The sequence below is a fragment of the Terrapene carolina genome, unplaced genomic scaffold, assembly GCF_002925995.2.
Source record: "Terrapene carolina triunguis isolate 2854851 unplaced genomic scaffold, T_m_triunguis-2.0 Scaffold94, whole genome shotgun sequence".
Classification (NCBI taxonomy): Eukaryota; Metazoa; Chordata; order Testudines; family Emydidae; genus Terrapene; species Terrapene triunguis.
Genome location: NW_020664445.1, coordinates 3,480,965 through 3,495,715, shown reverse-complemented (window position 1 = coordinate 3,495,715; position 14,751 = coordinate 3,480,965). Strand labels below are relative to the sequence as shown.

At 51.0% G+C, this 14,751-nt stretch overlaps 1 protein-coding gene across 1 annotated transcript in view; it reads right to left on the bottom strand.

Annotated features, from left to right (window-relative positions):
• Positions 1-771: 771 nt before the first annotated feature.
• The window catches only part of SPINK4 (serine peptidase inhibitor, Kazal type 4), a 14,997-nt gene continuing 1,017 nt past the window's right edge, over positions 772-14,751 (bottom strand). The window contains exons 2-4 of the mRNA XM_024202954.1: positions 3,220-3,254; positions 2,570-2,682; positions 772-933 (exon numbers count right to left, since the gene is read on the bottom strand). Coding sequence (XP_024058722.1) covers positions 888-933; positions 2,570-2,682; positions 3,220-3,254 — 194 coding nt within the window. The 3' untranslated portion in view covers positions 772-887. The remainder of the gene's footprint in view (positions 934-2,569; positions 2,683-3,219; positions 3,255-14,751) is intronic.

The following is a 14,751-nucleotide window of genomic DNA, read 5'->3' as shown; positions in this document are numbered from 1 at the left end:
TTCCCTCATGCTTTGAGCAGAGGACAGGGAATCAGGTTGTTATGGCCTTTGTTCCTGGCACTCTCCCTGACTTGATGTGCTACTTGGCGCTCGTCAATCGCCCCCTCCTTGTCACCAGCTGTCAAATGGTGCTGCTACCTACCTCTTGGGGTGTGGTAAGGGTCGACTGATGTTTGTAAAGCAGTTTGAGATCCTTGGCTGAAAGGTGCTTAATTACCTACAAAGTGTGGTTACTATAGATAATTTGCACCAATGGGGGGTGGCCCCTGGCAAAAGGAAAAAAGCCCACTTAAGGCCAAATTCTCCTTTCACACCCTCACTAGCATTCCTCTATCTTCGTCACACTGCAGAACTATACTGCATTGCACGGAACAAGAACTGGCATTTCTATAGTGCCTTCCATGCTTGGATCTCAAAGCCGTCTATATTCTGGGCTAGTTCCACGCGTGGCCCTCTTAGCAACAGAGCATGGGAAGAAAACAATTCATATGATGGGTAAGAGATCCACACCGTGGATCTGAGACAAGAACTTACTTTAATTGTTCTTCTTGGGTAGGGTGACCAGATGTCCCGATTTTATAGGGACAGTCCCGATATTTTGGGCTTTTTAAAATATGGGCTCCTATTACCCCCCACCCCCATCCCAATTTTTCACACTTGCTATCTGATCACCCTATTCTTGGGGAGATCATGTGTGTCTTCCCAGTACATAAAATTAAATGTTTCAACTAAAAATGCTTCTTGTGAATGCTTCCTATACTAATTTTATTATTCAGAATAACAATCTGAAATGATCATTATTTGCACTTTTGAATCAACTTAGAGAGCAGAGCATCAATTACAGAGCTTTCTTGTGGTTCATAATGTGTCCTGGAGGGCTCCAAATATTAACATATTTCATTCTTCACAATCTGGATATCTTGCTTGGTTATTCTAGAATACCAGAAAAGAAGAAAAGAAGAGTTTTAGAAAATATTCCTTAGGTGACATTTAGGATTTTTGTCTAGCCAAATAGAAAAAGGGTTGATTTTCTAAAAACGGTGTTCAATTTTCCATTCAAAATGTGTGCATTATTACACATCTAAACTGCATACAGAATTAGCATAGTAGCCAGTTATATGCATAATTGGTTATTTGTATGCACAATTAGCCAATTTGAAGTTAATGCTGCTAATTTAATGTACAAATTAAGCATACAATGGTGCTTTTTGTGTGTTTAATTACATAAAAATCGGTCAAATTGCTGACATCCTGTTCAAAACTGGTGAAGCCAAGTCTGTTTGTTATTAGCTTCCATGGGATGTAAAGCAGGGCAGAATTTGGCCCAGTGAGACCATAGAAAAATATTGGAGTGGGAAATACAAGGAAACTGCAGTGGGACTCACTCCGCTCTGAAAACATTCTGGCAACTTGACCATTTCAGAAAGCACAATTTCCCTATCTTGATTATCACTACAAAAGTTTTTTTTCTCCTGCTGACAACAGTTCATCTTAATTAATTAGCGTCTTAGAGTTGGTTGGGCAACTCCCACCTTTTCATGTTCTCTGTATGTGTATATATATCTCCTTACTATATGTTCCATTCTATGCATCCGATGAAGTGGGCTGTAGCCCACGAAAGCTTATGCTCAAATAACTTTGTTAGTCTCTAAGGTGCCACAAGTACTTCTGTTCTAATTTCCCTCCTGGTGAACAGCCACTATCAGGCAGATGAGGTGCAACATCTAACTGTGAGCCAATGTCTAGCTGACAAGGCATCCAATTGTGGTAACTGCAAAGGGCAATCCAAGCACAAGGCAGCATGTGTATTTTGCTAATTTGTTTAAAAATCCAGCCCAAGAGTTTTTCCTTAATTCAGTCAGAAAAGTGCAATGCAATTGGGGCCAGTTGGGAAGTCTCCTCCTCCCCTCTCATTTTGGGGCCATTCTGATTTTCTAGAGTCCAGCCCAGCTGAGCTGGCTGGATTCAGCAAGAGCCCTGGATTAACTCACAGAGTCAGTGTGTTGTGTTGTTGCTTCCTCACATACGCAGCATTACATCAGCTCTCGGTGTGTCACTGCAATGGGCTAGAAAGGGGCTAGAATGATTCTGGGCATGGCCCAGAGTGAGGGGCAGCATGCCAGCTGCACTGCCCCAGGAGATGCTGGGACCCAGACTCCCCGCTGATGCGCCCGTTACCTGCAGAAAGTGATTACCCCCTCACTGCTGGCCTAGCTCAGCTACTCGGGCAAGTGAGAGAGGGCTGGAGCCCACCCACCCCCGGGGGAGAGAGGGAGGGAGTAGCCCCACTGGCTCCTATGTGGCTGGACCCGGCAGCCTGGACAGGGTACAAAGGGGGGTTCTTACCTGAGTCACAATCTACTGCCAAGAGATGAAACTGCCCATGTGCTAGAGAGGCCCCGACTCAGGAGCCACTCGGGAACATCACCGTTTGCCTTTAGGTTGGGCTGGGACAGCCCGGGAACCCTGCCTCCTTCCCCGCCCTGCTCTGCGCTGTCATCCTAGGCAGAGCGCTCAGCACCAACCTGGAATCAGCTGTGCATGAGCAATAGCCAGGGCATGACCTTACCTTCGCCTCTCGCAGAGCGCACACTCATTGCTGTAGGTGTTCCCATCAGTCCCGCAGACAGGCCTGTAATTCAAGGGGCATGCTGGTGCCAGGGCAGCGTGCTCACATGCCGGCTGGAAAGACAACAGTGATGTAATTCCTGCAGTGTTAGTGTTGCAGCGATCACAGAGCCCCTGTGCGGGTGACAACTTCCACTGTGCCAGGGATGTGGCATAGAATTATTCTTGATCCCCGGGGGATTCCCTGGGATGGCTGAGTGCCTGAGCTCTGGCAGGGGGTCCTGCATCAGCAGGTAGCTGGAACTATTTGGGGGATGGGCAGCACAAACTATGTCTGCGGTGGGAAAAGTGAATGGTGGTGGCAGGGCAGGGGCTGTATGAACTGAATTGATGGGGCAGCCTGGACAGGGAGCCCTCCGCCCTCCTTAAACCCCCTCGCTTGTGTCTTCTTGTGCTTTCAGCTCTGCCCACAGTGGCGAGAAGGGTCCTCTCTCCACACGTAGGGCTGGCAGCGCTAGCAGCCCTTGTTCTCCCCACAGCCCGTTACAGAGGGCCCCTCTGCACACTTCCCCCACTGCCCTGCCCAGCGCGTTGGCTAGAGCTTGGCCTGTACAGGAGCAAGGTAGACGAGAACAGCAGGATCCTACTTACCACTCTCGGGACCCCTCCTTCCTGAGGCCCTGCCCCTGAAAGGGAAAGGACCCCATGAAACCCAAGAGCAGGACGCAGAGGAGCAGTGTAATGGACAGGCCGGTCTCGCTCACAGAGAGCAGGGGCCAGGCCAGGCCCCGGGGAGATAGCCCCGCTGAGGGGAAAGCGAGCCACGCCTCAGAGCCGGGCGTGAGCTCCGACCAGCGAGTCCGCCCGCCTCAGCCGCATGCCGTGGGTTCGGGTTCAGTTCTGCTCCAAGCCACACACAAAAATTAACCCTTCAGTCACTGGTTCCAACTGGGTCCAATCAACTTTCAATCTTAGGAGAAGTAAATTCATTCCCGCTCCCTCCCCCCGCCCCCTTCTCTCTCTGCTGCGCAGTGCGCGGCTCACTGAGGCCGTAGGGCAGGGCCGGCAGCGCCCCCAGTGGTGGAGAGCTGTCACTGCAGCAGAAGAATACACCGCTGCCTCCCAGACAGAATCTTAGGGCTGGTCTACACTGGGGGGGGGGGGGGAAATCGATCTAAGATACGCAACTTCAGCTACACAAATAGCGTAGCTGAAGTCAAAGTATCTTAGATCGAATTAAATGGGGTCCACACGGCGACGGGATCGACGGCCGTGGCTCCCCCGTCGACTGCGCTACCGCCGCCGCTCGCTCTGGTGGAGTTCCAGAGTCGACGGGAGTGCGTTCGGGGAATCGATATATCGTGTCTTAACGAGACGCGATATATCGATCCCGGATAAATCAATTGCTACCCGCCGATATGGCGGGTAGTGAAGACTTACCCATAGGATATCAGGGTTGGAAGGGACCTCAGGAGGTCATCTAGTCCAACCCCCTGCTCAAAGCAGGACCAATCCCCAACTAAATCATCCCAGCCAGGGCTTTGTCAAGCCGGGCCTTAAAAACCTCTAAGGAAGGAGATTCCACCACTTCCCTAGGTAACCCATTCCAGTGCTTCACCACCCTCCTAGTGAAAAAGTTTTCCTAATATCCAACCTAGACCTCCCCCACTGCAACTTGAGACCATTGCTCCTTGTTCTGTCATCTGCCACCACTGAGAACAGCCTAGCTCCATCCTCTTTGGAACCCCCCTTCAGGTAATTGAAGGCTGCTGTCAAATCCCCCCTCACTCTTCTCTTCTGCAGACTAAATAACCCCAGTTCCCTCAGCCTCTCCTCGTACGTCATGTGCCCCAGACCCCTAATCATTTTTGTTGCCCTCCTCTGGACTCTCTCCAATTTGTCCACATCCATTCTGTAGTGGGGGGCCCAAAACTGGACGCAGTACTCCAGGTTTGGCCTCACCTGTGCCAAATAGAGGGGAATAATCACCTCCCTCGATCTGCTGGCAATGCTCCTACTAATACAGCCCAATATGCCGTTGGCCTTCTTGACAACAAGGGCACACTGCTGACTCATATCCAGCTTCTCGTCCACTGTAATCCCCAGGTCCTTTTCTCCAGAACCGCCGCTTAGCCAGTGGGTCCCCAGCCATGGGATTCTTCCTTCCTAAGTGCAGGACTCTGCACTTGTCCTTGTTGAACCTCATCAGATTTCTTTTGGCCCAATCCTCCAATTTGTCTAGGTCACTCTGGACCTTATCCCTATCCTCCAGCATATCTACCTCTCCCCCCAGTGTAGTGTCATCCACGAACTTGCTGAGGGTGCAATTAATCCCATCATCAATAAAGATGTTGAACAAAACCGGCCCCAGGACCGACCCCTGGGGCACTCTGCTTAATACCGGCTGCCAACTAGACACCGAGCCATTGATCACTACCCGTTGAGCTTTGCTCTAATCCGAGCCTGCCACTGCGAGCCAGGTGGGGGAAGAGAAAGAACTGCTCTGGGTGGGGTGGGGATCAGGCAGTGCACCGGGCGGGTGGGAGCGGGTTGGGACTCGGACCTGCAGCTCACTCCAGTGGGGAGTGGGTTTGGAATGTGGCCCTGCCGCATGTGGGCCAGTTGGAAGGAGGAGCTGCCCAGGGGTTAGGGGCAGGGGGCTAAAGGGAGAAGGGCTGGGCAGCCTTTATCTCTGTCCTTGGGCTTGATGGGGCCAGGGAGCAGCCCACCTCTTCTCTTTCTGGGGTCCCTCTATCTCTGGGGCCCCTGCTGCCCCATGTGGTGCCTCCTGCAGGTGGCTCCCAAACTTCGCCTCTCCCCTTACTCTTCTAAGCTGGCCTCCCCCGTCCTCATGCTTGTCTCACTAGGCCGGGCTGGGCCTGTCTGGTAGCAATCCCAGGCCCATTTGTTATTCTGTTGGCTGGTTTTATAAGGCGAATAACATCACTGTAGTTTTTAAAAATATTGAGCCTAAAAAATGCTGAACCTTTGTTTTAACCAGTAACCCTAATTTGTTTCAGTTCCATTCCAGTTCAGGAGGCAGGACAAAGGTATAGGTCAGGTTCGGGTCCAGATCATGTAAAAAAATACCGGTTTGGGCTGATTCTCCGGTTCCAGTTCGGTTCTGGTTCAGCTCATGGCTCAGACTCCAGCCTTCCTGCTGGCGCTCCCACGAAGGTGCAGCGGGCTTGTACCTACACTGCCGATTGCTGTTCCCTGTCCTGTAACCTTGGCCGGCCTGCCTGCCTGCCTGCCCATAGACTGTGAGCTCCTCAGAGCCAGTGGGTTTGGAAAGTGCCAAGCACATCATGGACACCACTGGGCATCATGGGATATAAACTGGCCATCAGGAAGTTTAGACTTGAAATTAGACGAAGGTTTCTAACCATCAGAGGAGTGAAGTTCTGGAACAGCCTTCCAAGGGGAGCAGTGGGGGCAAAAGACATATCTGGCTGCAAGACTAAGCTTGATAAGTTTATGGAGGGGATTGTATGATGGGATAGCCTAATTTTGGCAATTAATTGATCTTTGACTATTAGCAGTAAATATGCCCAATGGCCTGTGATGGGATGTTAGATGGGGTGGGATCTGAGTTACTACAGAGAATTCTTTCCTGGTTGCTCACTGGTGAGTCTCACCCACATGCTCAGGGTTTAGCTGATCGCCATATTTGGGGTCAGGAAGGAATTTTCCTCCAGGGCAGACTGGCAGAGGCCCTGGGGGGGTTTCGCCTTCCTCTGCAGTGTGGGGCACGGGTCACTTGCTGGAGGATTCTCTGCACCTTGAAGTCTTTAAACCACGATTTGAGGACTTCAATAGCTCAGACGTAGGTTAGGGGTTTGTTACAGGAGTGGGCGGGTGAGATTCTGTGGCCTGCGTTGTGCAGGAGGTCAGACTAGACAATCATAATGGTCCCTTCTGACCTTAAAGTCTATGATTCTATTATTCAAATAATACACAAATCACTCCTTAGATTAACACAATATCGGCCACCACAGAGCCAAGTAATAGCTGCACAGCTACGGGGCCAAGGGCAGACATAGCCACTTGCATTTTTTAACCTTTGTTCTAACTAGCCAGTAAACAAAGGCAAGGACTTCCCATTCCTGGGCCCACTCTCCTTTCGCCATTAGATCTCTCCTTTAAACCCGCTCTCAGCAGAACCCTCCCCACCAGCAATTGCTCCTCAGCTGCTGTGCTCTTCTGTGCTAGGTTGCGAGCCCTGTGACTTGAGGCTGGTGCTGGGTCTCCCTCCCTGGTCTCAAAGGTGCTGGGCACCTTCACAGCACCGCATGGATGCTACATTCTCTGAAAACATCTGCTCAGTGTGCAGCGGCAGTCAGAACAGCTAACAATGTGGGGAACTATTAGGAAAGGGATAGATAATGAGATAGTAAATATCACAATGCTACTTTATAAATCCCTGGTACACCCACATCTTGAATACTGTGTGCAGGTCTGGTCACCCCATCTCAAAAAAGATGTATTAGAATTGAAAAAAGTACAGAGAATGGCAACAAAAATTATTAAGGGTATAGAACAGCTTCCATAGGAGGAGAGGTTAAAAAGACTGGGGCTGTTTAGCTTAGAAAAGAGATGACTTGGGGGGGGATATGATAAAAGTCAATAGAATAATGACTGGTGTGGAGAAAGTGAATAGGGAATAGGAAAGTGTTATTTACCCCTTCACATAACACAAGAACTAGGAATCACCAGATAAAATTAATAGGCAGCAGGTTTAAACAAAAGGAGGTACTTCTTCACACAATGCACAGTCAATTGCTAGGGGATGTTGTGAAGGTCAAAAGCATAGCTGGGTTCAAAAAAGAATAAGATAAGTTCATAGAAAATAGGTCCATCAATGGCTATTAGCCAAGATGGCCAGGGACACAAACTCATGCTCTGGATGTCCCTAGCCTCTGACTGCCAGAAGCTGGGACTGGACGACAGGGGATGGATCACTGTATTAATTCTCTCTGAAGCACCGGGCATTGGCCACTGTCAGAATATAGGACCTAGATGGACCCAGTATCTTATGTTCTTAAGCAACAGGAACAGCCCAACTATGAGCTGACAAACAGCATTCCAGGCCTGATCCCCCACATTACCCTAGTTCTACACTGAGTTACTGCTGAGTTCAGTGGCAGGACACCCACCTCACACTCCTGCAATCCTGTTGTGTACACATGGCAAGTGGCATAGAAGGCTCAACCTCCCCTTGCATATGGGGCTCGAGACCTAGCATACTTCCTACAGCAGGCCCTGCAAATCACAAGTTTCAGCAGACAATTCAGTGGACAAGTTTCAGGGCCCATTCTCTGGCCCTTCCTCTCCCTCTCTGCTAATAGCGGTTTTACAAACTTTAGTTCCAGGAGAAATCCGAATGCCTCCACAGCACCCTCTGCTGCCACACTGGTGTGATGCTCCTTGTCCCCGTCCCCGCCTATTCCTCTGTGTCAAGTGCCAAGTTGCCCTGACCCCTCTGCTCCTCTGACATTGTCACCTCAACCACCATGAGCCAGCCACTCATCATCTGCTTCTAAGCCTAATTCCACACAGCCCTGTTCATGGTACATCCCCATAGCCCGTCTGCCAGCCCCCTGTGCACCGTACATCCCCGTGAGCCCGTCCGCCAGCCCCCTGTGCACGGTACATCCCCGTGAGCTCGTCTGCCTGGCCCCAGTGCACGGTATCTCGCCGTCAGCTCATCCGCCAGCCCCCTGTGCATGGTACATCCCCGTGAGCCCATCCGCCTGGCCCCTGTGCACAGTGCTTTCCCTGGACCCCATCCACATGGCCCCTGTGTACAGCACATCACCCTCAGCCTATCCGCATAGCGCCTGTGCACATTACCGCCTCCTGAGCCCACCTGCATGGAATGTTAAACTGTATTATACTGTTCAGTCACTAGGTGGCACTGTATGTAAAATACCTTATTTAAGCTAACGTTAGCCATACCTGGAAGAGCATTAAAGGATCTTATAGTGAACACATCTGGTGTGCATCTTTCTGAGAAAGAAACGCTGCAGTCAGTCAATAGATACAGATGCCTGACCTGCTAGTAGCAGCCCTGCAGTCTACAGTGTACAAGAAGTACATGACATGAGGTCAAAAGTAAACTCGTGCCAGAGAACAAACAAAAGCAATAAAGCAAGAAAAGTTGCAGGCCCTCACCAACATGCCACTCTTCAATGCCTCAGAGAACGTCACTGTGAAGGTTTCTCAAAGCTGGACAGATTGGAAGCAATAATTTGCAAGATTTGAAATTGCTATAAAGTCAGAAACTGGGGATATTCAGGTATCTTCTTTAAATGTAAGCTATTGAGAAGCAGGTGGACAGGGCCGTCCCTAGCCATTTTGGTGCCTTACGCAGCCCCCGCCCCTCGCGGGGTGTGTGTGCGGCCCCAGGCTTCTGCGGGGAGGGGGGGCTGGCCCCAGGCCTCCGCAGGGGGGCTGGCTTGGGGGGAACCACCCCCCAGCATGAGCCGGCAGAGCTGGTTGGGGCCAGGTCGCTCCACTTCCCGCTGCCCAGTGAGTGCAGGGCGCCCAACCCCTGCTGCAGTCCTCAAGGGAAGGGGTGGAGGGGGGGTGGGGCGGGGGCAGAGCAGGGGCGGGGGCCATGGGGAAGAGGCAGAGCAGGGGCTGGATCAGCACACAGCTGCTTAGGGCACCAGGAAATATGCCCAAAATTTCCTGGTGCCCTACGCAGCTGCGTACTTTGCATATGGGTAAGGACGGCCCCGCAGGCGGAGCATATCCTATAAATCCTTTGACTTTACTGAGGATAGTCACACAGATGACTATGAAAGGGTTCTGGCTATCTTTGATGCATACATTATATCTCAAATGTGGTTTCCACATTTTTCCACCAGAGAATTCAAGAACAAGGGGAAAACGTTGAATGTTTTATAAGAGCTCTGCATGCATTGACTGAAAACTTATTTTGGAACTGCAAAATGTGAAAATATCAGAGACAGGCTGGTTATTGGGTTAGCAGCTACAACTGAAGACAGATTTAACCCTAGCCACAGCTATACAGATAGCAAAGCAGTCTGAGCTAGTCATACAGCAGAATAAAGGGCAGAAAAATCTGTGTGACCGAATGCAACCCTGTATTCACAGGCTACACACCACTGTAATAATCTTTGTACACAATAAGCTGAACAACTCACTGATCAATAATACCATGATGAAATGTGTGCAGCAACTTTATGTGTAAAGTTATGAACATAAGCTGAAATCGTGACTGAAGTGTGTTTACCAGACAAGTCTGGGGAGGGGATAAACAAACCAGTTTCTCAAAGACAAAGGACAAGCTGACACCTCTAGCCAGGTGTCAAGTTGATGGGCCATCCCCAGTCCCGTGGCCGTTCTTTGGCAGTTAAGGGGAGTAGGAACTGATTGATCTGCATTTTAGCAAACAAAATGGAACCTCTTTTACCACGAGACTCCTTGTCTCCATGCTCACAGCAGGAAGGAACTTGATCTAGGGGTGACCCTCAGGAAAAGCATTTCAAAGGGTGACTGGACTATAAAAGGGATGGGCAAAAACACCTCAGGGGGTCGCTCTCACGCGCGCGGGGTCTCTCTCTCTCACCTAAGACGACAAAGGAACCAGTCCTTTGGGGGCAAATCCTCACTTGAGAATTTGGCCAGCCCTGTTGCTGGGAACCTGTGGTAAGAATTTTACTTTGAACCAAGTCTAGTTTATTACGTTTTAGCACTAGAAGCATTTAATCTTTATTTCTCATTCCTGACTTTAATGCCCTATATTTGTACTCGCTTAAAATCTCTTAGTAGTTAAATAAACTTGTTTTAGTCTTAATCAAAACTTAAAACAGTGTTGTAGTTAAACTGAATGGTTTGGTAACTCCAATTAAAGTAGCAAGCCATTGTACATTGACCCCTTCCAGGGCCAACGGGCCGCTAATATTTGAACTGTCTAGGAGAGGGCCAGACAGAGCAGAACTCACGTTTTGGGAGAAAGTCTGGGACTGGGAGTGTGTTGGGGTCACCCTGCAGGCAGTAACCAAGGCTGGTGGAAGCCAGAGGGTGACTGACGTGTGGCTGGCAGGCTGGAGCTACACACAGACACTCAGGTGTGACCTGCAGGGTGTTTGGGAGTAGCCCAGGTTGGGAGCAACAGCAGCAAAGCATTGTGAGACACCCACGGTGACAGGGCAGGTGGTGACAACCCCTCACTAGTCTGGATTGCACCCCGGACTGCGATATCCTGAAACTAGTTTAACATCCAAGTGGCTATTTACGGCTTCTAAAAGTCATTATCACAATACCCTGAGGCCAGGAGAGAAAACTCCCAGGCTTGGAGGGACAAATCCCAGCCCACATGCACAAGGTGGGGAAAAGTCATATCTGAGGAGATGGTGCATGTGCAGCCAGAGGCACACGGTGAGATACATGCATAAAATATGGACATTTTGCAGTTCTTTGTTGCACCAACGCACTCAGGGAGTTATGGACAATAGAGATTCATTGTTTCTGGGATCTATCACTTGTCTGGACAGTGAAATTGAGTATTCATGGCAAGACTATTGACTTTAAAACTGACTCAGGAGCAGAGGTCACAGTCCTCTCAGAAGGGATTTACAATCACCTGCAACCCCTCCCGGAGCAGGGGCCACCTCACACAGCTCTGAATGGCCCTGCGCTGTTCTGAACGGCAGGGGCCAATTCACCACAGAAACAACTCACAAAGACACAAGCTGGGCATTCAGCTTGCCTGTGATCAAAGGATCAAAGACCAACAACCTTCTCAGTCGCAGCGTGGGAGCCATGATAGACCTAGTGAGAAAAGTGGAAGAATTCAACCGGGGATTTGATGTCATTGACTTTTGAAAAGAGATCCAGTACAAATCAAGTTAAGGGACAATTCTGAACCAGACAGTATACAAATACCCCTACCAGACAGACCTTGGAAGAGACTAGCTGCAGATTTATGTGAATTCAGAGGACATCATTGTCTGCTTGTTGGGGAATATTTGTCCAGGTATATAGAAATAGCGTACTCGAAAGATAGAACATGCACAGTGTTATTGAGAAACTGAAGTGCCATAGGCACTGACTCTGTGGGTGCTCCGGGGCTCAAACACCCACTGAAAAAAATAGAGGGTGCTTAGCACCCACAGGGCCAGATTAGTCTTTTGTGGGCCCCAGCTCCCGGACCACGAACCCACCTAGGGTGACCAGATCACTGACAGGAAATATCGGGATGCGGGGGGGGGTGGGGGGGGCAAAAAAAAAAAAAAGCCGTTTTGCAGGTGCCGGGGGAATTAGCAGGCCCTGGCCGCGCCACAGCCCCGCCCCCCCTCAGGGCCCTGGGCACATGCGGCACATCCCACCGCCCCGCGGGGAAAGAGCCGCTGGAGCTAGAGGCGCGGGGCTCCGGACCCCGGCAGCAGCGAGGGAGAGCAGCTCAGGGCCGAGCGAGTGGCCACGTAAAGTTTATCGGCTGGGGGGACGGGACCCCGGCCGGCTCCTCACCCTGCACTGTAGGGGGGTAGCGTCCCCGCCTCATGCCAGCATGTTTCGTCGGCCGCCGCAGGCCAGGTTAGGAGCCGAGTCCCTTCCTCCCCCCTCGTCCTGGCTCCTCAGCTGAGCGGCATTCCTCCTCCCTCCCTCCCAGGCTTGCAGCTGGAATGCCGGCACAAGCCTGGAAGGAGGGGGTGGTGGCCGGCTTCCAGTTCCTGGAGCTGGTGAGTACGGGCACCGGGCGGGCAAGGGGGGCCTGGCAAGGGGGCTGCTCCCCCAGGAGGGTGACGAGGGGGCTCAGCTGAGGAGCCAGGACGAGGGGGGAGGGGTGGACACTACCCCCCTACAGGGGCGAGGAGCCGGCCAGGGTCCGCCCCCAAGCCAATAAACTTTACATACGCCACTCGTGCGGCCCCGAGCCGCTCTCCCCTGCTGGGGTGCGGAGCCCCCCCGTCGCCCTCCTGGGGGAGCAGCCCCCTTGCCAGCCCCCCTGCCCGCCCGGTGCCCCTACTCACCAGCTCCAAGAACTGGAAGCCAGCCACCATCCCCTCCCTCCAGGCTTGCCGCTATTACAGCAACAAGCCTGGGAGGGAGGAGGAATGCCACATGCATGGGTAAGAAGTGGGGCCAGGGCGGGGATTTGGGGAGGGAGCCAATGGGGGAAGGAGGAGGTGGAGTCCGGGGGGGGCGAGAGCCCTCCAGGGAGGGCAAAATTGCTCGTTTGTCCAGTGTCCCGACCGCACATCGGTCGGGACGCGGGACAAACAAGCAAATATCGGGACAGTCCCGATAAAATTGGGACATCTGGTCACCCTAAACCCACCCCTGCTCCACCTCAAGGCCCCGCCCCTGCTCAGCCTCTTCCCCCTAAGGCCCCACCCAGCGCTCCACTCCCGAGGCCCCACCCCTACTTGGACTCTCCCCCCTGAGGCCCCCCCATGCTGCATACTGAGGCCCTGTCCCCCGCTTGGCCTCTTCCCCCCAAGGCCCCGCCTGCTGCTCACATGGGGTGGGGAAAGAAGGGAGAGAGGGCGGAGAGGAGTGAGCCGCGGGTGGGGCCTTGGGGGTGGAGCAGCAGGCAGGCACTGGGGAACCTTCTGGGTGTGGGCCCGGCCCCACAGCACTATTGGTGCCATTGTAAACCTGGTACTGAGCACCCTGAGCCACAGTGTTGCTGACAATTTCATCCAGAAAGCCTCCGTGAGACGTAATGGCTTTAAACTGGGACGTTAGTGAAGGCAGCTTGTAGGTGAGTACAATGATTTTAATATACTGTAATTCATTATAATTATGCAGTTCATTACTATTTTAATAATGATTACATTGTTAAGATGCCAATGATAGACACATTCAATAACTAGAATATGAAAGAAGTGTATAAATATGCTGAAAATAGCCTCCCCCCAAACACACACACACACACACACACACCTCTTCAAAAGCACCCACCAGCAAAACCAAAAGTCAGTGCCTGTGTGAAGTGCACTTTTACTCATGGCAGTATTCCAGAACAACTAGTGACAGACAATGGACCACAATTCACTGCCCCAGAATTTAAGTCCTTCTGAATGAAATACGATTTTGATCATATTACTAGCAGCCCACATTACCCACAAGTGAATGGAGAGGCTGAGAGAGCTGTATAGACAGCCAAGAAAATCCTACAGCAGGAAGATCTATTCCTTGCTCTTCTGAGTTGAAGATCAACACCAATAGCAGCTACTGGATATAGTCCAGCACAACTCCGGATGAGAATACAACTCAGAAATAGATTCTTTTCCAAAGCTGGAACTGTATCTCCAAAGTGGCCAACCATGAAGACAGTAGTCATACTGGATAAAAAGGCTAATAGAACTTATGAACACTTTTATAACAGACGTCACTCAGCAAAAGAGCTGCTGGGTCTAGAACCTGGTGACCTAATTCGTGTCAAATTTATATGGGGGAGAAAAAGGATGGACAACTCGAGCTGTCGTGAAGAAAAATAATTCAGTATGTGATTGAGACCAACAATAGAGCTCAACAGAAACTGACATCGATAGTTTGTTCCTCAGAAAGAACAATCAGAGCAAACTCTACAGGTGGATGCAGAACAAGAGAAGGACAACGACTTAAGGATTCTAGACCGACTACAGAAAGGCGTTGCAACAAATGGACAGCCAAATGACCAAGTTGTTATGCATTTGGATTATGTAATTTAAAAAAACAGTACAATCCAGAGACACTTAGACTGCTACCTACTGATCTACAAAGATAGCGGAGATAGTGTAAATACTGAAGAAAAGTAGAACTTAAAGGGGAGAAGTAATGGAATGCTAATCGGTATGATACTCTTTAACCACTAGGTGGCGCTGTGTACAAGACCTTATTTAAGCTACCCTCAGTACATTAAAGGACCTTACAGTGCACACACGGGGTGTGTATCTCTCTGAGAAGTACACTCTGCAGTCAGCCTACATCTGATACAGAAGCCTGACCTGCTAGGAGCAACCCTGCAACCTACAGTGCACAAGTACATGACAGCCCCCGAGCACTGACATGACCCCTGTGCACAGTGTGCCCCCCTAGGCATCTCTCATTGCCATGGGGCACAGTACATCCCACGGAGCCCATCCGCACAGCCCCTGCACGTGGTATGTCCCCCTCGGCCCATCCGCACAGCCCCTGCACGTGGTATGTCCCCCTCGGCCCATC